This window comes from Mesoplodon densirostris, chromosome 3 (genome assembly GCF_025265405.1).
Source record: "Mesoplodon densirostris isolate mMesDen1 chromosome 3, mMesDen1 primary haplotype, whole genome shotgun sequence".
NCBI classification, from domain to species: domain Eukaryota; kingdom Metazoa; phylum Chordata; class Mammalia; order Artiodactyla; family Ziphiidae; genus Mesoplodon; species Mesoplodon densirostris.
In genome coordinates, this window is record NC_082663.1 from 108,140,259 (window position 1) to 108,165,467 (window position 25,209).

Genomic DNA, 25,209 nt, shown 5'->3' on the forward strand with positions numbered 1-25,209 from the left:
ATAGTGACATTTAATGAAGTACCTCACATAGACTATTGATGTTTAATGTGGTTTGAAACATAATCATGTGCCATAACGTTTGCCAAAAAAAATCATTTTTATCCCAGGCTTATTAACTATGTTGTACCTAGCAGTTTTGTATCCAGTGAACAGTCACTGGTGTACCATTAATATTAGTGTTGGGGGTAATACTAAATTATACAATCTGATTAATACTTTTCTTGTATGCTTTTTCTGTATCAAAGAGCCAGCAGCAAACACAATGGTCTTTTTTTTGGTCCAGAACAGTTTTTTTAAACTTTATCTTTTTGATAAGTCTCTCTTAGAAATTTCTGTAAATTACTTATTTTTCTAGTATATCATATTTAATAAATACTAAAAAACATATCTAATGGGAGTAATTGAACATTTGAATCTTAAAATCAATCAGTAAGGTGACAAGTTTCCCACTAAATAACTTGACTTTGCTCCTATAGCCAATACTACATTAAAGTTAATATAATAATGCAGTGTTTCAATGTTTGAAAATAACAAACTTCAATAGACTTTAAAGACTTCCTTGCCAGCAAAATCTGTCATTTCTGCTAAAAAAACAAATCACAACAACTTCTGAATATACGTTTAAAGGTAAGTTTTGAAAGATACAAAAAATCTTGAGGAAATAGAGTTTAGCTACTAGTTAACTTTTACAGTCTCATTTCTGAAGTTGTAAATTAACCACGGAAATATTTTACTTTAAGGAGAGGTTTTCAACCTAGGATAAGCTACAGTATCATCTCATTTGTGTTTTTGATGTCCTTTATATTTCCAGCTTCAACTAAGGGAGTCTGAATTGTTGCTTCATTTTTTTCTTCATAAGCAAATTCATGAAACCTCAGTGTGAGATTTACGGGCTTTTAAATAATTGTCATTAGGTAAATTAATAGACACATGAAAGTAGTTCCCATAGTGATAACCGAGCAACCACCTCCACTGGCAGGAGTTTTGTTTGGTTGCTGATCTGTTGCATCTGCCATGTGTGAAATGATAGGAAGATCATTCAGGAAATTCAATATACCCACAGGAAGAAGCCAAATGTGTCAGCTTATTTTGGGAACCATTCTATCATGAGGATACATTTGTTCTTGGAGCGCCCTGAGAAAGCCTCCCTTTTACCACACTGTGTCTTGATTAAAAGGAGAGCTGATGTCTACTACATAGAGAATGGTTTTCTCTTGACAAACTGGTCTTATTGTCAATAAATATTTCATTGTTAAATATTTGTTTTGTCTGTTTTCAGCAGCACAGATTGAAAGATAGCTCCTGGAAGGCTCGGCACAGTCATCTCATAAATTACAACTAGTAAATCCTTATAATAATTCATATGGCATTTTAATCTTATAAACAATATACTTCTGAAGAAGCAGACATGGGAATGTAACTGCTATTTCTTTATATTTTTTATTTTTAAGTTTTTTAGACTTGCAGTATAGTTCACCAAAATTCATTTAGTAACTAAAATTTAGAAACCAATTTAGAAGCTATTGTGTTTTTACGAGTCTTTAGATGAAAGCAAATAATTGTATATTAATTGTAGTTAAAATTAAGAATGACATTTATTAAGGCACTTGGTTATGTTTTTTATTCTCTTGAATTATTTTCTTTCCTTTACCTATAATTTCTACCCAATTTTGGGATTTACAGTTCATGTACCTTCTTTCACTAATGCAAATCAGAATGGCCAAAATAATCCTTTGCAAATGGTGAGTAACAAGTGTGATATATTGAAAGTGGTAAGGTAGCTCCATCTTACCAGTTTCTGGGACTTCACACTCTTGCTGAATTGCTACTACAAATAGAACTACCATATGACCCAGCAATCCCACTACTAGGCATATACCCTGAGAAAACCATAATTCAAAAAGAGACATGTACCAAAATGTTCATTGCAGCTCTATTCACAATAGCCCGGAGAGGGAAACAACCTAAGTGTCCATCATCAGATGAATGGATAAAGAAGATGTGGCACATATATACAATGGAATATTACTCAGCCATAAAAAGAAATGAAATTGAGCTATTTGTAATGAGGTGGATAGACCTAGAGTCTGTCATACAGAGTGAAGTAAGTCAGAAAGAGAAAGACAAATACCGTATGCTAACATATATACGGAATTTAAGAAAAAAAATGTCATGAAGAACCTAGGGGTAAAACAGGAATAAAGACACAGACCTACTTGAGAATGGACTTGAGGATATGGGGAGGGGGAAGGGTAAGCTGTGACAAAGCGAGAGAGAGGCATGGACATATATACAGTACCAAACGTAAGGTAGATAGCTAGTGGGAAGCAGCCGCATAGCACAGGGAGATCAGCTCGGTGCTTTGTGACCGCCTGGAGGGGTGGGATAGGGAGGGTGGGAGGGAGGGAGATGCAAGAGGGAAGGGATGGGGGAACAGATGTATATGTATGACTGATTCACTTTCTTATAAAGCAAAAACTAATAAAAAAAATCACAGAAAAAAAAAGAATCTCACAAACTTTCTCATAGAATAATAAAATAATAATCAAAGTCTTACAAGGACAAGCAATAATTCACTTGTTGAGGTGTGTCTGGTAGATTGTGAGCATTTTTTTCCCTGTGTGGTATAGACTGGGTGTTCCTAATTAACACTAAGAACACTGACAAAATTGCTTGCCTTTTTGAGTTGCTCTATTTAAACTTTCTCCCTTATTTTTTTACCAGCCACACATTAACCTCACCAAGATCAAATTTATTCCTTAAAATTAAAATAATAAATATGACATTCTCAATACTTTTTAGTTGTTTAAGCTTAACTGATTTTTGAATAATTTTTGTATGTTGTCTAGGAAACACACAAATACTGTCCTGTGCTGAAATGGGCAGATTCTAAGAGGAATCGTTTCTCCACTGTGCTGATACTTCATGATGACGAATACTTCTAGAATGGCGAAACGTTCCCTGCATTGAATAAGTACAGGTGGTGCTGACTGTCTTTCCTACTTGTCATTTACTTTCAACTCACATTCACGTCAAGTTCCAAAGTGTTGTCTTCTTGGTGAAGGATAATGAAGATGTGACTTACAGTCATATTTAGACTCTGGTAATTGGAGTTGAGAACTCTTTCCTGCTACTCAGTGGTCTGATATAAGCCCTTTTGTAAGGAAAATGCATGTACTTTTCTCATATCTCCATTGTCTCCTGTCCTTATCCCAACTCTGAATCTTCTGACCTCTCTTTCAGTGTTCTATGTAGGAAGGGTATAGAAACCTCTCAAAATCCTTGTCCATTGTACAAGCAACACACACACACACACATACACTTTCAGTGCTCAGTAGTGCCTGGCACAGACTAAGTGTTCAATCAAGTGACTGCAGTCAATAAATGGTAGAAAGAATAAAGGAATAATAATGAACTACATTAAAATGTGAAGGAAGATTTCAGTGAATTTTTGAGCTGATCAAGATGTTTTGTTTTGTTGCTGGTTCTATGACAGTAAAGATGAAGTTTCATCATTCTCAGGATAGAGAGATTAAAATGGATGTCTTTTGCAAAGTAAATAAACACATCATTAGACATAAAAATTTCAAAATAATTTCTAATCTATAGCTACCAAGATGATTGGTAATTTCATGAATGTAATAGGGTTAGTGAGTACAATGTATTTTAAGTAGAAATATTATATTCTGAAAATAAATGATATATAAACTACTACATGGTTACTGTTTATTTACTACACAGTATTACCTAAAACAGTGCTTCTCAGATTATATTTCAGATAAAAATATTAAGTGTTCTTACCCTTTAACTTTTTGTTTCCCCTGCTGGTATATACCTCAATGAGAAAGAATAAAAACACAAAAATAGAGAAATAATGATCTTAAGGATTGTAATAGTAAATTAATCTTACTGAATATTTTTCTAGTCTAGATAACATGAAAAGATAGGTAAAGCACTTATATGGCAACATCCTGTATTTGTAAGATATAATCATTCTTATTTCTAATAAACTAGTCAAATAAGAAATGCATATGCAAATTATATACAAATTATGTGCAAACGTATGCCTGCACTGGCTAGTGTTAAAGCCTCCCAAATATATTTCATCCTCCCTCACTATGTAGTGGCCATGTGATCTGAATGGCATTGATCCCATCCCCAGTCCTAAGGGTGGGTTCTCATGGATCCTTTTCTGTTGCCATAGTAGTTGGTTTGAGGGTGGGTGTATATTTAAGATTTGAGTCAATCAACATTTTCCCAGCCAAAGTGATTCAGTTATTTAGGATCACCCAATTAAAACAAAACATATGACTTTTGTTCTAAAGTTTTGGAAGGCAACTCTCTTTCTCTGTCTCTAGCCATGAACAAAATCACCTGCAGTCACATTTACTACTGGCAGCCATTCTATGCCCACGAGGAAAGCAAGCCTTCAGAAGAAGCCAACACTGTTGATATAAGAATGGTAAGATAGAAAGATACTATGTGCTGATACCATCACTGATTAACCTTGAAGAACCTTTAATCTCTGGACCTTCTACTCACACGAGCCAGCAAATTCCCTATGAGTTAACTACTGTGCGTTGCCTTTCCTGTTACTTGTAACTGAAAGTGTCCTTCCCAATTAAATGTTCATCAAAACATGTTCATTCATTTGGCTGTGAGCCATGAAAAAAATCCTAGTGGAGAAGATTTTTCTGAGAAATGGCTTCTTAGGATTCTCTACTGTCACCTTGTTTGGTTTTACTTGTTTGAGTCTAGATTCTTTATTGGAAGTATAAAAAATCATTAAAGAGCTAAAAAATATAATATTTAAATAAATTATATTTCATTTTACAGCTAACAAATCTGTAAGAAATTTTAACAGAGACACAGTTAGAGTTATAAAGGACATAGAGTCTACAGAGCCTAGTGTAGCAAAGCGTTAGGAGAAACATGAAGAATATTTTAAAATACATTAAACTAAAAGAGAAGTTTTTTGGTAAGTGTACCAATCTAACAAATATGTCTTGGAACCATTACTGTTTTTAACTATGTCTATCTCCAATATCTTACACTGTGATAGGAACATACATAATAATAAATGTTTTTAAGTGAATGAATGATTTACTCTCAAGAAGTGAATAACTATAAATGAACAGTAGGTCAATCATAGAAGGAACACGAGTATGTCCTCAACAAGAGCACTGAATGTAAGCAAAAGAATGAATGAGGACTGTGCTGTAGGTTGAACAGTTGGGTTTCCTCGATAAAAATCAACAGTAATATGAAAAATATAAGTGCATGAATTAGACTTTAGTTCAAAGCAACAGAAACCAATGCTGGCAAAGAAAAGAAAAATGGAATTAATTGGCAGTATAAGGGCTCATGAAATCAGCAGAGGTTGCAGTTAGGGTTGGTTAGGAATGGGCAGAAACCAAGGCCATTCCAGAGACTAAGAAGTAGGACGCATAATAGGGAAAATTCAGGTCAGGATGCAGCTATTGAAGGGAGGTGATAAAGTGGAAGTTGGTGGTGGCCTGAATGAAAGCCATTCAAGAGGATACTATGAATGGCTGGAGAAGACTGAAGAGAGGTGGAAAAATAAGAAAATTTTGGATGCATTTTTCTGTGAAGGGGAGCACACAAAGACATGAGGTCAGAGAGGTTTTCATGCTGCTACTCAGAATGTTTCTATGACAATGGGACTAAACCACTGGCTAGAACACTCTTCCCTGCAAGGGTCCCTAGGCTGGTTTCTTCCCATCCTTCAAGTTTCAGTTTTATGCTGTCACCTGCTCCTAGCTGTACATCTTTGTTTTATTCTCTTTACAGCACTCATTTCTGTCTGAAATTACCTTCTGAATTTTTTTATTGCCTCCACCAACTCAAGTATGAAGTTGCTAAGGGCAGCAACTTTGTCTTCCTTATTACTACTATATCACCAGCACCTAGAAAAATACCTGTCATGTAGCAGAACCTCAATAAACATTTGTGGAAAAATTAATGAGCAAATGGATAACTAGAACTTCAACTACTTCTTTTATTCTTATATCACTTGTTTGAGATTCAAAGTCCCAGAATCCAGTTGGTGAATAGCCAAGTTCAGATGCTATGCAGTCCTTTGTCTGGACAGGGTTTGTCCCTCCTTGGGTTATATGGTGGGTGCTGAGTACATGAATTTACTGTCCCTCTAAAACCAAGTACAAGGGGACAGAGACAATTCCCACAGAGACATTAGGGCTATTTGGGATCTCCAAATGACAAATGCTCATGTAATACAGAATTGTAAGGAGGGAAAAGGAATATTTACTTCCTGCCATAAAAAAGCCATAAATGAAAAGTTTACATTCCTGCTCATCAGCTAACTGCTTTCAATTTATTCCTGTTTCCTGACAAAAGACTTTAGGACCAAGGGGTAAGCAAGTCTCTCTGCTCACACAGATAAACATCCCTTTCCATTAAAACAGGCTGGAAGCCTGGAAATAATGAGACCCACTGTGCCAAGCAATCAGCAACACAGGGAAGAGGTCACAAAAATGACAAGAGAGCTGGCTAATTCTTGAGAGAAACAGAAGGAAAATCATTGCAATCAGTTGAAAAATGTTTGGGTTGTTAAGGTTCATGGAATGAGCAATTCATGTACTTGTTTGTAAGATGTTACTGTGGTTTTTTTCTCACCTTCATGACCTCCTCTTGTCCTCCCATATAGCTCAGACACACCCTGACTCCCAGCCACGGGCACTGTCACCTTCTGTCCATTACAATGAAAACATAGTCAGCTTCCCTAGGTCAACTCTGTGAAAAGTGGTCATTTGTCTCCACAGGATGGTACCTCCACAGGAGGAATACCTATGAGGTACTTCTGTTTGCTTTCATTCATTTATTCTTTTTGGTGCTAGGGATCTGTTAAGTTAGAATACCCTTTGGGAAATCCAAGACTTTCTTCATTTGCTCTTTTTGCAATAGAACATTCATGGCTACTAGAATGACAACCTTGATGGAATGATCAACTGATCAGCTGAATTGATACTGAGAACAGGGACCGTATCAATTTTATTTATGCTTAGCACCATGCTTGGTACACAATGGGTCTTCAATATTTATTGAAGAAGTGAATGTACAATTGAAAGTGGGTGGACAGATAAAAGCCAAAGGTCTATTTCCCAAGCACAAACTCTAAAAAGCCTCCACTGCAGCTTTGTCTTCTCTCCTCAGCCATTCTACTTCATTGTAAATCTACTATCTGTTCTGTTTTGTTCTCTCCTCATTATATGTTTCTTTTTCTACCTTCCTTTCTGGTCTTATCTCAGCTCTGACCTAAGTTTGATAAGGCATCCTGATAAACATTAGGATGAGAGCACATAAAGTATGTCCTCCTTATATGCATATATACGATTTCTGATTCTAAGAAAAGATGCACTTCTGACAGACCACAGGTAAGTTTTCAAATTGTGCATAGTAGTCTTTAAGAGCCCTGATGAGCTGATGAGCTCACAGTGTTTTTTGTTCTTTTTGTTTTAAAATACTTTTAATGGTGGAAATGTCAATGATTTATATATATTTCTAGAAGTTTTGTTTTAACACCCCCTCTTTTCCTCTAGACTAGGGGAATTTGTAGTTTTTCTAAAAATTCAGCCCAACTTTTTTTTTTTAGCTGAGAGAACATTTAATATTATATTGACCATAATTATTAAATGCAAAACAAGTTCAGATTTAAGAAATATAGTCAACAAACTGATAATACGCATATTATCAGTTAATACACGTTTTATCAGATAATACGTGTATTAACTAAGCAATGGGCTATTCTTCAACCAGTTTCTTTATTCTACCAATAGTAGGATTTTTGCTTTCAGGAAGAACAGATCACTAAAATTCATGATGACTTTCAAATATTTGAATGTTTGGAACAATTTACTTTCAAATATTCCAAGACTGCACTGTCCCAGGCTGGTATTTCCAAACTCAATGGCTTGGTCTTATGAGCCTCATTCCCAACATTAACTGCAATCTTACCATTCTCCTCCAATAAGATTACAATCTTACCACTGAAATAAATTTTTAATATCTTTTCACTTTTAGTGAATGACTCACATTTTTCTAAGATATTCAGCATTACTGTTTTTCCCACTGTTTCTAAAAGTACATCTGATTCTGAACAAATAAAGGTATTTTGGATTAAAAAAAAGATGAATACTTTCACCAAAAAATAACTAAATTTTAGCATCCCTTTGGAAGCAAAATGACAGTCGAACTAATATCCAATATTTAACTTTATCTCAGGATTCTCAGTTCCTTAAAACACCTTGGAAAATCCTTTTAAAACATAAGTCTTGGGCTTCCCTGGTGGCGCAGTGGTTGAGAGTCCGCCTGCCGGTGCAGGGGACATGGGTTCGTGCCCCGGTCCGGGAAGATCCCACATGCCGTGGAGCAACTAGGCCCGTGAGCCACAACTACTGAGCCTGCGTGTCTGGAGCCTGTGCTCCGCAACGGGAGAGGCCACAACAGTGAGAGCCCCGCGTACCGAAAAAAAAAAAAAAAAAAAAGAAGTCTTGCACTTATAACCAGATACCAGGTACGGTCTCTTTGCCCCTTAATATTTTTTGTTTGTTTGTTTTAGAAGATGTTGGGGGTAGGAGTTTATTAATTAATTAATTAATTTTTGCTGTGTTGGGTCTTCGTTTCTGTGCAAGGGCTTTCTCTAGTTGTGGCAAGCGGGGGCCACTCTTCATCGTGGTGCGCGGGCCTCTCACTATCGCGGCCTCTCTTGTTGCGGAGCACAGGCTCCAGACGTGCAGGCTCAGTAGTTGTGGCTCACGGGCCTAGTTGCTCCGTGGCATGTGGGATCCTCCCAGACCAGGGCTCGAACCCGTGTCCCCTGCATTAGCAGGCAGATTCTCAACCACTGCGCCACCAGGGAAGCCCCGTGCCTTAATATTTAAGATGTTTTTTTGCATCCCTACAGAACAATGTCCTCTCAAAGATTGTGCTTCACATTCCCTGACTCTAGCATTTTCATGGTTTCTGCTGGCTCTGAGCTCCTGCTTTGCTCAGTTAATTAAATTTAGGAATCATATTGTATTTCACTTGTGTTGTCCTGCTTATACCTTAGTGAAAGTCAGGACTTTTATTTAATTTCTTCCCTAACAGACAACTCACATAGTATTAGTTTGCATTAAATATTTTAGGAAAAAAATTGGAAATTAGAGTTAAATATTCTTTTAATTTTTTATTTTTTTCAACTTTTAAAAAAACTTTATTAACCATATAAATGAGATTAACTGCAGGTTTCTTTAGACCCAACATCTAAAACCTTAGACAAAAACTCACTAATCCATATTATAACTGCTAACATCCCTCTTCCAATCAAGTGTGGTCATGGGAGTTGAGAGACATAAAACAACACAACACCAAAATGAACTTAATGATTAGACATAAAATAAGCCAGTAATTAGAATAAGAATGGCTACCATGGAGAAAATCCAGAATATGTCTACTCTTAACATAATATTAATTGTAGTTAACTATCAGATTCACCCATTTTTAAAGAAAAATTCTATTTGTATACCCACCAGCATTACCCACATCCTATATTTACTTTCCACTGTGGACTGACATACTAACATTAAATTACATTTAGACTCAGAAATGTTTATCACCTATCAATTTTTTCTTTTTTTTTTCACACACACACTGTATTTTATTTTTACAAGCGGTAAATAGACTGGCACCAAGCATTGTAAATGGATGAACACAACAAAAGCAACAATGATTGCAATTACCAAACGCGAAACACACTCATACTATGTCATAATATTGACATTCAGTCCAGTAACCCTGCACTGTAACAGCTCCTTTACTTTGCAGTGAAAATTGATTTGTATATTTTTGGCCTCTGAGTCCTTGTGGGATTTTTTTTTTATTCAAACAGAAAGTCACAAAAATTATAATCATCCTCATCAGTTCACTCAGTCCCATGTAATTAATTTTTTTATCTTGATCTTTTGTTAGCACTTTTATGAGTTCATCAGTTTTCCATTAGAGTTCTGAAAATGCTTATTCATTCAGTTCAGCAGTATAGTCAGTTACCAGAAACCTGTACTTGTCAGTCTTTTCCATGATTTCCTTGAAGATGAAACCCTTTTATAGGAACAACCAACTTTTAAAAATAAGATGATTTCAATGACTTTCATTAATAAGCACTTTCCTTTAACTTAATCACACAAGGATAGTACCATTTATTTCATTACTTAGCTTGTTCAGTCAAAAATTCTATAGACCAATATGTCTTCAATAAATCTGCTAATTTCTTCACCATCTCCTTCTGAAATCCTTCCCTATAGTATTCATTTAAGGAGGAGTAATAGTGGAAAAGTCACTTTGTTTTCAAGGACTTTTTGAAAGCCTGTTTTTGTACCAGCCATATCTCCCCACCTCTTTTTGATCAGTGAGATGTAAGATAAGATTAATAAGCATTATAAATAATTAGTGCTTACACTGCCTTTCACCAGCCATTACTGAGATGACCTTCCTTTCATAAATTGTTATGAACCAACTACATAGTGAACATCTGCACATTCCTCTAAAATGCACTGAAGTATAATCCACAGTGTGGGTTATTTTATAAGACGGGCTAAGGAAATGGAACAGAATATTAAAGCTGGAAGGGCTGACAGAAACAACTCAAGTGAGTCTTTTATAAATTAAAAGAAAAATGAAGTCATAGAGAGGTAAGACGATTTTCTGAATTCCACACAGGCTGCTACTTAGATGCAAGGCTAATACCCCAATCTTTATCTTTCCACACCTACCTAGTTAGTGCTGATTTTTCCACCCAGAACACCAGCTGCTCAGTAGTTCATAACTTTACTCATAGGGTTGTTTTACCAAGGATCTGGGTGACTTAAATTTCTATTGAAGAAGTAAATGCTAATTACACTCTTTAAATGATAAGTGTCAACTATTCCCACTCTTATTACTGCTATTTGGTCTATACGGTCCATCCCTAGAAACAAACTCTGTGATTAGAAAAATTTCTGTCCTACCAACTTAATTTGTTTTGGGATGGGCTGTGTGATTAGGTTTGGGTAGGCCCAGGACATAAGAGATCAAAACCCAGGAGTGATTCTGGTCTGTAGACTGCAAAGGTCCTATATGCACTTCCTGCCACAGCAGGAAGTGGAGTGAACACAAGCTGACCTGGGTCTACAAATGCTTCCAGGGAGAGATGTAGCAACTGTCTGGGAGAAAGTGCCTGGTGTCTTTCGGACAAACAATAAGGAAGAAGGAGCAGTGGCTGCAGATGAGGTGTGACAGTGAGCAGATCACCAGCTAATCAGCACAATTGATCACTTCTGCAATCTTGGCTCAAGAAGGAGGCCTTCATTAGGATGTGGCCAGGTGAGATCTTCTGTCTGGGGTCTGTGGGTCCCAGAAAAGGAAGATTATCACAAGGAGAGGTGGTCTGCTGCAAAAACCACTGCTAGCCTGTAAATCAATCCACTTCTGTGAATGCACCCCTCTCAGACAGTGTGATTGTTTCCTTAGCACTGGCTCTGTATGTAAACATGTCATGGTTTGAGCACAAAACCACTGCTTCTGGCCCACTTTGAATGCATTTTCCAGAAATGATGGATATGTAGTGATATTTTATCTATACTCCTGCCTGGATCTGATTTGTGAGATGTTTTTAGAGGTTACTGTGGCTTTGTAATTGAAACTTTTTTCTCTGGGAAGTTAACTGTCCTTTCCACAGCCATTGTGGTTGCCTAGCAACGGGGGACAGCAGAGCAGTAACAGGGATTCTAAACCTCTAAGGAATGGGGATAGTCAATGTCTGTCCCATGGACAGGGTACCTCAGTGGGCCTGATTTGAGATGGGAGACTGTTATAGCAGGACATCTGTGGCCCCAGGGTATGAAACTCCAAAGAGAAGCAGGTGAGTTCCTAGCTCCTCCTGTTCCAAAGGAATTCATGGGAATTTATAGATAAAGTAGCCTTCACTCTGTGCTTCAAAGAAAACCTTTCTTTCATGTCTGAGGAAAACAACAGACAGACTTTTTCTCCTTTCCTGGAGAATGATCCCTTTCTTTGAACACTGATGTCTTCCCAGATCATAGGGCAGGGTTTGACATGCAGTAGGTGTTCAATAAATATTTGTTGAATGAATAAAATGTCCCTCACTTGCTCATCTCAAAATCACATACTCACCCCAACCATTATACTGGTGTGGAAAGGGGGAGCTGAGCCAGCCCTTTTTCAGAACCACTGGAATGAAATGTCAAGAAGAAGCTAGGTCATTCCAACCATCCCCAAACAAAAACCTAAACCAACTCTGGCCACAAATATGGAAGTACAGTTCACCTTTATAATCGATCTATATAGTTAATCACTAGGAAATTTACATGTTGACAAAATATTTCTTTACCCTTAAAATGTGGAAATACCTTATATTTAGAATTTTCTTTTAAACCTTGAATGAGAGATGACCTTGCCTTTTCTATAGAAAGAGCTGTATCCTAGAAAATGGTGTCCTTGTGATATGTACACATGTAACTGTAGTTCTGCTTTGTTAAGATCTAAAATGTAATTTCATTACATGAAATGTGTGGGCCTGTTTTTATTTATTTTTAACCTTGTGTCTATGGTCCATAGATGATGTGGGAAATTCACAAATTCCTCCAAATTTTATGAGAAATGTTTCTATGTGCAAAGGAGCCTGTGACCCTCAAAAGAGTAACAATCTTTCCGAAGGAGGAAGTTTTTGGTGAACATAATGTTACCAAATAGAGGAAAAATGGCCTGTGATTAACAACTTTGAAATGAATAGCACAGTGTACCACCAGCAGGGAAGCCAAGTGGAAAGACTTTGCTCTCACTGTAAATTATCATTGGTGTTTCTGTTCTCCTGGCATATGGAGCTGAGTGTTCTGTGCAAGCATAGAGCAGGGCTTTGATGAAGGAGACAGTGGAAGACCATGAAACCTTGGTTCACCTTTAGGAAGGTTCGATTCAGCTCCTTCAGTTCTAAGCAGGAACAAACAGGTCCCAAGTATCTGTTTGCCTACCCTACTTTCTCTCCACTCCTCTTCTCATGCCCTTGAGATGGACCTTCTCCATAGTTTATATAAACCAGATGGGAACTTGAGCCTATGTTGTCTAAGCCAGGGAGGGTTAGACCTTGGATGCAATTAACCTAGGGAACAAAACAAAGCACTTTCCCAGGAAATCCCCTCCTAGAAAAACTGGGTTCTCAATAGAACCAAACCAATTTTATTAAAATATTTATTCACATGGACTGGTGACTGATTACAACTCTAACATAAAAAAAAAGGGTAAAAAGTTGGGAGAACAGATATAAAGATATTTCACTTAAAGGAAGGAAATATTTATGTTCTCATTGAATACTGAAAAAGAAAAAGCAACTATAAGGCTTATATGTCATATTATTACCCTCTGCCAAAAGAAATTTAAAGATTTGTTTCAGCTTTTCTATGAACCCTGAAGAAAACACTGCAATAAAAACGTTTCATAAATACATTTGTTAATTCTAATTTGTTTTCTCTCAAGGCTAATAGGCTTTCTAAAGCTTTTGTTCCCTTAATTATGGTACAACATGACTTATACTGTGTATGCTGAGTTACTATGGTTACTCTGAGGCCATGACTTATGACCTTTAAATATTATTGTCAGGCAGCCAAAGCTCCTTCACTTTTTTTTTTTTTTTTTTTTTTGCGGTATGCGGGCCTCTCACTGTTGTGGCCTCCCCCGTTGCGGAGCACAGGCTCCGGATGCGCAGGCTCAGCGGCCATGGCTCACGGGCCCAGCCGCTCCGCGGCATATGGGATCCTCCCAGACCGGGGCACGAACCCGTATCCCCTGCATCGGCAGGCGGACTCTCAACCACTTGCGCCACCAGGGAGGCCCGCTCCTTCACTTTTAAACTAGTAGTTTTGTTTCAGGCATTATTAAAAGAAGGTAGCTACAAACAGTACTTTTTTCTTGTCTATTTGTGGCACATCTGAATATGCACATGTATTGTACTCAATTTTTTTTTTGCTTGGCTTCATTCAGTGACCAAATATTAATTTCTTGACAAGGTATAGTCCTTGTTTTCTGGGAGGTGTCACTGAGAAATGCAAAAACATAGGTAGACAAATAATTGTACACATCATGAAATGTAATAAGAACTATAAAAGACAGACATTCAAAAACTGCTTGTGGACACAGAGGCAAGCAATAGTTCTGACTAGTAGGACCAAAGAGGCTTCAGGGGAGTCAGTTTTTGAGTCCTGGTGTGAAGAATGGGTAAGATTTTAACAAACAGAGATGACAGCATGAACATTCTAGTCAGAGGGAACACCTAAGAAAAGGATAAATACATTCCCTGGAACTAGCGGGTAGTACATTTAGTGAAAATACCAGTTTTGTGAGTTACATTGATAGAAGACAAAATCAGTTAGAAGGTAAAAGGGCCCACTTATTAGGGTTGTTGTCTTGTTCAAAGCATTTGTTGTTTTGCCCAGCAACTGTAATGATCAAAAGTGTGTTTTCCATTTCATGATAAAGAGGTACTGTCAAGTAGAAGGCACCAAAGTACCAGGTTTTGCTGATTTAGGTATGATGCAAGAAAAGCAATTACATCTCTCAAAACCCCAGCGTGTCCTTCCACTAAGTGGGAATTTAATTAATTTTGTTGAAGAGTCACTGATTACTTTGTGAACATTTTAAATGGTTTCAATTTTTTTCAAGTAAGAGACATGTACAGAAATATGAGAATAAAATAATACACTCCTCAGGGAGAGAGTAGAATAGAAAATAATAAAAGTACCCCAGTGTCGTAAAGTAAGGCTTATTGGTTGGTAACAGTAGAATGAGACTTACTAAGATTGGAGGTTTATCAAGTCATTCATTCAACAAATATTTACTGACCAGTCTAGCCCTCTTCAAGATGCTAAGGATAGGGTAACAAAAAAACAGCAGAAAAAAATTCCCTCTTCAAGGAATTTATATTTTCTGTTGGGAGGCAACATAATAAATATAATAAACAAGTAAATTATATGTTAGAAGGTGGTAAGTACTGCAGAGAAAAATCAAGCAAGGTGATTTAAAAGTATGTACGAGTGAGGAATTCAATTTTAAATGAAGCGCATGTGGTGGGCATGCCTGAGAAAGGGATATTTGAGCAAAGAAAAGAAGGAAGTGGGAAAGAGCCAGGTGGACAAGTGTGGATGAAGTGTTCCAGGCAGAGGTGATGGAAGCACAGTGAGGACGCCAGTGTGACTCCAGTGTTTGGGAAGGGAAGAAGGGTATGGAATGGAGTCCTATGGTTGGTGGGAAGGCTGAATGGCAGAGAAATCTGTAGGACCTTGTAGGTCTTTATATGGGCTTTGGACTTTATTCTGAGTGAAATGGAATCCTTTATTAGATTTTTTAGCAGAGGAGTGAAATAATTTTTCTATTTATTTATATTAATTAATTAATTAATTTTTGGCTGTGTTGGGTCCTTGTTGCTGCACGCGGGCTTTCTCTAGTTGCAGCGAGCGGGGGCTACTCTTCATTGCGGGGCATGGGCTCTAGTCACACGGGCTTCAGTAGTTGTGACTTGCAAGCTCTAAATTGCAGGCTCTAGATCACAGGCTCAGTAGCTGTGGCACACGGGCTTAGCTGCTCCGCGGCATGTGGGAATCTTCCTGGACCAGGGCCTGAACCTGTGTCCCCTGCATTGGCAGGAGGATTCTTAACCACTGCACCACCAGGGAAGTCCCATCATTTTTCTTATGGATGAAGTATATTGAAAATAGAAGGTAGGGGGCAAAGATGCAACCAGAGAGAGCCATTTAGGAGGTTAATGCAACAGTCCAGGTAAGAGCTGGATGGTAGCTTGAGGCTTGAAACAGTTCGTTAAAAATGAAGGTGGTGAAAATCGGCTGGGTACTGGATATATTATGATAGCAGAACCCAGAATTTCCTGTTGGATTGGATTTGGGTTCTGAGACAAAACGGAAGGTCAAGGTTTTAGCCTGAGCAACAGGAAGGATGATGTCATCATCAACCGAGATGGGGAAGACTGCAAGTAGAGCAGATTTGGAGTAGAAATCAGGAGTTAGGTTTTAGAAATGTTGAAAGTGAGATGTCCATTAGACATCCTGGTGGAGATGTCAGGAAGGCAACTGAAAGAATGCATCTGGAATTCAAGGCAGAAGTCTGCCCTGGAAATATGTATTGGGGAGTGATCAGCATATTGATACTATTTAAATCCCTGAAGTTGGAGGAGTTCACCAAGGGAGTGAATGTGAGTAGAGAAGAGAGAAAGCCCTGGAGCATGCCAATGTTGAGAGTTCAGGAAGAGGAGAAAGAACCATCAAAGGAAACTGAGAAGGAGCAGCAAGTGGGATGGGAAGGAAGCCTGGGACCTTAGGATGCCCTGGGAGCCAAGTGAAGAAAGCATTTCAAGGAGGGACTGTTGAATCATGTCAAAAGTTTTAAGTAAGATGAGCTGTGACACATGACCACTGGATACAGTAATGTGGAGCTCATTAGTGAATTCAATAAGTGCAATTTCTGTGGAATGGTACTTGTGAGAGTCTGAATGGAGTGGCTTTAACAAAAAATAGGAAGAAGAATTAGAGACAGTGAGAATATAGTTTTGCTTTAATGGGAGTCAGAGTAATCAAGCAGAAACTAAAGGGTTAAGAGGGCTCAAGATGCAATAAATAACAGCATGTTTGTAAACTATTGGAAATGATCCAGGAGAGAAAGAGAAATTGATTGAGAAAAAGTATAGAAGATAAAGAATTCCCTAAGTCTGCTGTTTCATAGGATATTCTTTCCTCTCTCTCCTTTTTTTTTTTAGTTGAAATAAGATATTTTGCAGGTTTTCAGAACAGATTGTACTGTTTGGACTGCTTACTCTCAAGAGGACCTTTAAAGGCTATTTTATCTTCTTCAAGTAAAGTTTACATTCCCTAGTTTTGATTTCCTTTAGAAATGTTTAGAAAATGACATTGGGAGGAAACGCTTTAGAAAATATATCTTCAATGTTACAGCATAAAGATCTATTTGATGTGGGGTGTGTATGTGTGTGTATGAGTGTGTGCATGTCTGAAATAAAATTTTGGAATTCTGAACCCTTACTTTATTTCAGCACCACATCTGGAAGTTCAGAGTCAAATACACAACAAAGGAACAAAATATCGGTAAGAAACAAAGTTTGCATGATTTCCTTTTTTTAAAAAGCATTACAGTTAGTGAAACTGTAACTTCTTTAATTAATGTTGATATTTTCCTAATATAGTTTCACTTTCACATTTTACTAGTAAACATTTAAAAAATAAAACATAGAATGTTCTTTTTCAAGTAGAAGGAGGTAAAGTGGCCAGAATGCCAACGAAGGGATGCTGCTGGGCAGGAGGGAAGTTGGTGTGGGGTGCCTGTCCCCATTTGTACTTGTGATCCCACACTGCTCTCTGTGGCCCTACACTACTGCAGACATCCTGGGTTACGTCAAAGTATTTGCCTGTATATGAGGAAATTCTGGAATTCAGACATGATATAGATTGGGTAACTCATCTTATTTGGTTTGTTTAGGCTTGGGTTTAAATCACAGTCTATTCCTGATATTCTCAGTTCATTCTCTTTCAAGTCATCCTGGGACAGGTGGGTCCTTTCTACAAAAGCCACTAATCCCTCTCGAGGCCTCAGGTGACAACAGGGTAGGTTGGTGAGAAGTGTTGAAGCTGGGTGATAGGTTCATGGAGGCTCATTATACTAGTTCTCTACTTTTATGTAAGTTTGAGAATTTCCCTTTAAAAAGAAAAAATTAAGCTATCTATATGCCTTCGATTCAGTTTTAGTAAGTATCCCCTAGTCTCCACCCATAGACATTTCTGGAACAACTTTTTCAGCTTTAATGTAGAGGCAGTGTGGTATAGAAGAAAGACTGTAGGACTAGGAATTAGGCCCAAGTTTGCCACCTGCAAGCTGTGTGATGATACACAAGTCATTTAAACTCTCTGAGCCTTGTTTTTCCTTCATAGAATGAGGATGAGACTTTAATAGTCTACTTCAAATAAGATGTTTGGGATGTGAAAATGGTTGTGAACATATCTACAAGTGTATAGGTATATAGCTACTCGGAATTGATTCAGTTCAACCAGGCTCCCCTGTGGACCATGGGACCTCGCCTTTTGATTTCTCTATTTCTTTCTAGATTCAGCATTCTGCTTTTCTACTCTGATCCCACCCCCACATCACCAGCTAAGAACATTTGATCTAGTAAGGTGCATATTCAGAATCTCACTTCCACACAATTATTTTTGTTCAAGGTTAACATCTCTTTTCTAAGAGTTCATTTAATCTGGCCCCAGACAGACTGGACATATATCTCAAACCAACAATAATTTTCAGGAGGAGGGTTTTTGTTGAAGAAGTATAAACCAAAGGGAAACCAACTTAGATTAGTAGAATATAATTTTAATTAAAATTTTGTTTTCTAACTCTAGTGATAGTTTAATGTTATATTACTTTTTTTTTCAGTGAGTTTTGTTTTATATAGTGGATCTACTTACGATTCTGTTGGCCAAAGAAAGAGTGTCCCTCACTGGCACTATATGAAAACACGTTTTCTCTGGTTAGTTGGAACACTTGAGCTAGTAGTTAAATTGGAGTTTTGGGGTTTCCCTGGTGGCGCAGTGGTTGAGAGTCCGCCTGCCGATGCAGGGGACACGGGTGTGTGCCCCAGGTTAGGATTAGGGCCCTGAAGGCCATAGGATAGTCATGATTAGTGCTGCCTTCTCACCCCACGACCCCTTTTAAGTCTTGAAACTGAAAGACTGGTCACTCAGCAGAACAGATTCTGCTCCATACCATGAGGAACCCAATTGCAGGTGGATCTCAGATGCCTCTTTTATTTTTATTTATGTATGTATGTATGAAGTATTTCACTCATTGCAAAACTAGGCTTGTTATAAAACCTTATAAGCCATTTAGTGTTCAAGTTGTAATTCAGTGATGGCTTCATTAAAGAATTATTATTTTAAGTGCCAAAAATATTAAAGCACTTTAAAATTTTAATTTGTAAGGCCAAACTCATAGCACACTATATAGGAAGTCAGCTTTATAAAACAACCTTAAATTAGCTAAAAAATATTACATTTGATAAACTGGGAAAGGCAAGCAATGCCTTAAATTGTGTCAAATTATATAACTTATGTTCTTCTAGTACTTGGTATAATATAGTATTATTTTTTCAGGAAGCGTATATTTGGTCACATTTCTGATATTTCTAAATTTTAGCATTCTGAAATGGCTTTCAAAAGATTCTTCCCTTTGATGAGCAAACTTTCAAATCATTAGTGAATTACAGTTGTTAATATATCACTTGTGCTTTAAATGAACATTTTAAATGATTTAAAGGAGACGTTCCTATTTATCTTAAAGTGAGATCAATATAGAATTACATTTCTGTGTATATTTAAATATAAAGATTTGTTGCTGTTGTAAGAAATAGGTTATTTATTTTGCCACTCTAATAGGTGAGAAATATCTCAGAACTTTTTGTTTTGGATTTTGTTTCTTTTCTTTCTTTTCCTTTCTTCTTTCCTCCCTCTCTCCCTCCCTTCCATCCTTCCTTTTTCACTCTCCTCTCCTCTCCTTTCCTTAAGCATACGTGAAAAATTTAAGGTGTACAACTTGCTGGGTTTTGACATATGTGTACACACGTGAAACTGACATCACAGTCAAGATAATGAAACTTTCCATCACTCCCAGAAGTTTCTCACGCTCCTTTGTAATCCCTCTCACCCACTTCTTCCCACCTCATTTCCAAGGAAGCACAATCTGTTTCATGTCATTATATATATTATTTTGCATTTCCTTGAGCTTCATATAAACAAAGTCATACAGTATGTACCCCTTTTACTGATGTCTGTCACTCAGTAAAATTATCTTGACATTCACCCATGTTTTAGTGTGTATAAATAATTCATTTTTATTGCTAAACAGTATCCTGCTGAACTGAATGTACCAGTTTGTTTATGCCTCCACACGCTGACATTTAGGTTATTTCCAGTTTTTGACTCTTTACAAATAAAGCTGCTATAAATATTCATGTACAAATCTTTGTATGGACATATGCTTTCTTTTCTCTTGGGTAAATACCTAAGAATGAAATGGCTGAATCACATGGTAGGTGTATTTTTAACTTTCTTAAAAACTGTCAAACTATTTTCCAAAGTCATAGTATCATTTTACATTCCCACCAGCAGTGTATGAAAGTTTTAGTTCATCCACATTCTCTCCAAGGTCAGCCTTTTAAATTTAGCCATTCTAATATGTGTGGTGGTATCTCATGGCAATTTCAATTTGCATTTCCTTAATAACTAATGGTGTTTGAGCACATTTTCATCTGTTTATTTGCCATCCTTATATCTCATTTGGTGAGGTATCTATTGAAAGGTTTTGTCCGTTTTTAAGTTGTACTGTTTGTTTCTTATCATTGGGTTTTGAGAGTTCATGTGTGTTTTGCAGGTATTTTCTCCAGTCTATGGTTAGTCTTTTCATTCGCTCAATAGTGTCTTTAGAAGAGCAAAAATTATTAATTCTGATGAAGTCTAATTTATCAAGTTGCACTGCCATGGATCATGCTTTTGCTATATGATCTAAGAAATCTTTGCCCAAGATCACAAATATTTTCTTTTTCCCTCCAGAAGTTTTATCGTTTTAGGTTTATACATTTAGATCTATGATTTACTTTGAGTTAATTTTGCCTGATGATGACTAACAGCTGAGTCTATCACCAGACATTTCCCTCTGATGAAGGCACTCCATTGCCCCAAAGTCATCCCCCTCCATGGGATCAAACTGCATCCAATAACTGGTTGATGCAGGGCTGCAAAACCTGGCCCCCTTCCTTTGAGGACAATTCTGAAGAGCCAGCCCAGCTCCAGAGCTCCCCTATGGAATAGGCTGAGGCTGCTGTTGCATTCCTGTTTCTTTCCTTCCTTTATAGGTGTTGCCCCCAAGAACCATTTCCAGTAAGACCTCTGTAGCCAGATCTCTCAGTCTGTGTCCCAGGGACTCTAACCCCATAGAATAACAAAATCAGAATAGGTCTAACTGAATGAATGAGGTTTTGGGAATGGAAATTCATAAGAAATGCAAAGCAGCCATTGTGCTGTCACTGAGGGCAAGACAAAAGACTCCCCTGGTGGCGCAGTGGTTGGAAGTCCACCTGCCAATGCAGGGGACATGGGTTCCAGCCCTGGTCCGGGAGGATCCCACATGCTGCGGAGCAGCTAGGCCCGTGTGCCACAGCTATTGAGACTGCGCTCTGGAGCCCGCGAGCCGCAGCTGCTGGGCCTGCGTGCCACAACTACTGAAGCCCATGCGCCTAGGGCCCGTGCTCTGCAACAAGAGAAGACACTGCAGTGAGCGGCCCGCACACCGTGGTGAAGAGTGGCCCCTGCTTGCCACAGCTGGAGGGGGCCCACGAGTAGCAACGAGGACCCAATGCAACCAAAAAAAAAAAATAGTTGTAACATTCATTTGTTCAATCTAAAATTTTTTTCCACAAAAGAACATGAATAGTATAGAAATTGAAACTTTACTTCTAGAGACATCTGCTAGTTATCTAGATAATATCTAACATTACAAACATTACTGTATCTGGGCAGGTAATGTTATCTCCCCAGATGTTGGGACTTGAGATGTTAGTTGGAGTTTCTACACATTGTTCAACCTCTCATATAACTACTTTCATATTGAGATCTTGTCATAAATGAGGGGCTGATCCAACATAATGCTTTCCTGCTCCCATCCCACTGTTGTCCCTATACAATCATCTCAAAGTTCACCTAGTTTAATAGTGTAAATTCTATAAGCAACAACTTCAACAGAGAGTTCAGGTCAAGCTGTACATAGAAAGGTAGTAGCGATGGAATCACTGGTGAGAAATATATTTTTTCCTTTGGCTACTATCAAGAAAGATCAAAACTTCATTAACATTTTGGAAGGTTATCCGTTGTAATTGGCTAATGGATTATCTTAATATTTTATTTTTCTGAGTAATTTATTTCTTCTTCACAATACCCATCCAAGATGGGAGGCAGAGGGACTCTATTCATCATAGTTACTAATGATGTTAGTAATCAGTTACTTAGTCATAGTTACTAATAAACTATTTACTATGGTAAATAGTTACCAATGAGTTATTCTGGATGGAATCTTCACCTGGGAGTGCACTTCTGCAATCCGGGGCAGGCAGCAGTGAGAGGAGGGGCCAATTGCACAAAGGGTGCTCAGGCCAGAAGTTACACACACCACTTTTCCTTCTTTTTCATTGGTCAAAGAAGTTGCGTGGCCAAAAAGGACTTCAAAGGACTGGGCAACTGAAATCGTACCATGTACCTAGTAGAATTTTCAGAAATGTATTGATGGACAAAGATTACAGCAATATAAGATTAAGTATAAAAATGGAAAATAATTAAACCAAAGAAAGCAAAAGGTATAGATAGATACAAAATAAAAAGATTACCTCCAGAATTTCTCATTTTAATAATAAGTTCTAGTTAACTTGAGAACAGAGGCCATAGAAAAGATCTTAGCTGTTTAAAATAAGATTGGCCAAAGAACTAGAAAGTGTCCTTTAGAAGATGATCCTTCATAAGCAGTTAGACAAGATGACCTATTTTGCTTTTAATTCTTCTGATAGAGTAAATGTGTAAGAAACAAAGGTTCAGAGAAATGGAGCTTTCTCCAACTTTTGATTAGAGTTTACTTCTTCAAAAATTTCACTCTCTTCTTGAACAAAGTTATGCATTAATGCACAAAGATGAAAAGATAATTGAGTCTCTGGAAATTCTATATCTCATAAGAAAACGTACCACTATTCCAACCCATATAGGAAGAATTTATAAATATTCAAAGTAAGTATTAGAACATATTTATAGCATCTATTACAACATAATGTCCTTCGTATATTAAGGTCTCATATAAATCGATGAGGAAAAGATTAGCCCTTATATCGAAAATGGACAAAGGACACAAATTACAATTTATAAGAGGACATGCAAATATCCCATAAGATGTCCAAGCTTGCAAGTGTCCAATAAGATGTCCAAATAGAAAGCAAAGAAATAAAAAATTTTAAAACTTAGATATCATGTTTACCTGTAATTTTGACAGATATAAAAAGTATTGAAGGGCCTCCCTGGTGGCGCAAGTGGTTGAGAGTCCGCCTGCCGATGCAGGGGATACGGGTTCGTGCCCCGGTCTGGGAGGATCCCATATGCCGCGGAGCGGCTGGGCCCGTGAGCCATGGCCGCTGAGCCTGCGCGTCCGGAGCCTGCGCATCCGGAGCCTGTGCTCCGCAACGGGGTAGGCCACAACAGTGAGAGGCCCGCATACCGCAAAAAAAAAAAAAAAAAAAAAAAAAAAGTATTGAAAACATCATTATTGGCAAGGGTGTAAGAAAAGTCTGATTCCCATGTACTGTGGTGGGAGGGTGAATTTGGGGGATGTAATCTTAAATATGTATCAAGCATATATTCTTTAAAATCCAGTACCCACTTTTTCCATTTATATTAATAAAAAACAAGTCCACAAAGATGCATAAATATGCTTATTACAGGGTTGTCCAATAGTATGGAAAATTGCATATACACATAGTAAAATTTATTGTGACCATTGAAAGTTATGGTAATTTTTAAAATTACAATTTGTGGAAAATGACATTCATTATTATTCAAATATAGTTACCTATGATATACTGTTAACTGAAAATGATCATAATTTAACCATATATAACCAGGTATAGTATGAATCAATGTTTTCTATGTTATGCATCTTCAGGTACACACACACAAGTCTAGAAGATTATACACCAAATATAGTGTCCTAGTCTGCTCAGGCTGCCATAACAAAATACCACAGACTGGGTGGCTTAAAAAACAGACATTGTTTGCTCACAGTTCTGGAGGTAGAAAAGTCAGAGATCAGGTGCTAGCATGATTGGGTCCTGGCTTGCAGATGGTTGCCTTGCTGCTATATCCTCACATGGGTGAAAGGGTGAAGGAAGGAAGGGAGGGAGGAAGGGAGGGGGAGGGAGAGAAGGTGACACAAGGAGAGAGCTCTCTGGTTTCTTCTTATAAGGTCATTAATCTCATCATAAGGACACCACCCTGCTGACTTCATCTAAATCTAATGACCTCCCAGAGGCTCCATCTCCTAATACTATCACATTGGGAGTTAGAGATTCAACGTATGAATTTGAGGGCACCTGGAACACACACATTCAGTCCATAGTGACATGTGGCAATCTCTGGGTGGTAGGATTCTGGATGATTTTCGCTTCCATTTTTTTTTTTTTTTTTTTTTTTTTGCGGTACGCGGGCCTCTGTTGTGGCTTCTCCCGTTGTGGAGCACAGGCTCCGGACGCGCAGGCCCAGCGGCCATGGCTCACGGGTCCAGCCGCTCCGCGGCATGCGGGATCCTCCCGGACCGGGGCACGAACCCGTGTCCCCTGCATCAGCAGGCAGACTCTCAACCACTGCGCCACCAGGGAAGCCTCTCGCTTCCATTTTTATACCTTTTATATTGTCTGAATTTGAGGGACATAATATATTGAAAAGTCACGGCCTAGTGATGATGCTCAATACCTGTCTTTTTTCCCCCTTCTCCTCTCTCATCCTTATAATATTGAAGTCCACTTATCTGAACATTTCTCCTCCCTTTCTCAACCTTTTTCACATTATGAGTTCCTGGAGGGTTGGGAATTTGATGAATTCACCTTTATCTCCAGGATTTAGCTCTGGACCTTACATATGAAAGGCACTCAGTCAATATGTGAGAGATTCTCATGTGTTTGTTATTGAAGAGCTGGACACATTTTTCAGTTAGGGAAGAAAATTCTCTTGAATCATATATTTAGTGCAAACGAAGATTAAATTGTAAAATATTTTAAAATTAAATGTAGTTCAGAAACATTCTTTGGCAAGGAGTAAGCCCTGTTTTGCCTGCCTCAAATGCCTAAGGAAAATGTTATAAATTCTAGAACAGTCTGCTTTCCCTAGGGGCTATTTCTACTTGGAATCTTTCTTAAAAAAGAAATATCTGTGTCCATGGTGGTGACTATATTCTGAATCCTATTAATTTTTCTCCTTCTGAATAAAGCAGCATTTGGCCTTGTGCCTTCAAATGTGTTCTTACATTCTTTTCTGATAATCACGTTAC

General features: G+C 37.8%; 1 protein-coding gene across 1 annotated transcript in view; it reads left to right on the plus strand.

Annotated features, from left to right (window-relative positions):
* Nucleotides 1–4,360: 4,360 nt before the first annotated feature.
* CCDC192 (coiled-coil domain containing 192) overlaps nt 4,361–25,209 on the plus strand; it is a 215,044-nt gene continuing 194,195 nt past the window's right edge. Inside the window, exon 1 of the mRNA XM_060094388.1 lies at nt 4,361–4,462. Coding sequence (XP_059950371.1) covers nt 4,361–4,462 — 102 coding nt within the window. The remainder of the gene's footprint in view (nt 4,463–25,209) is intronic.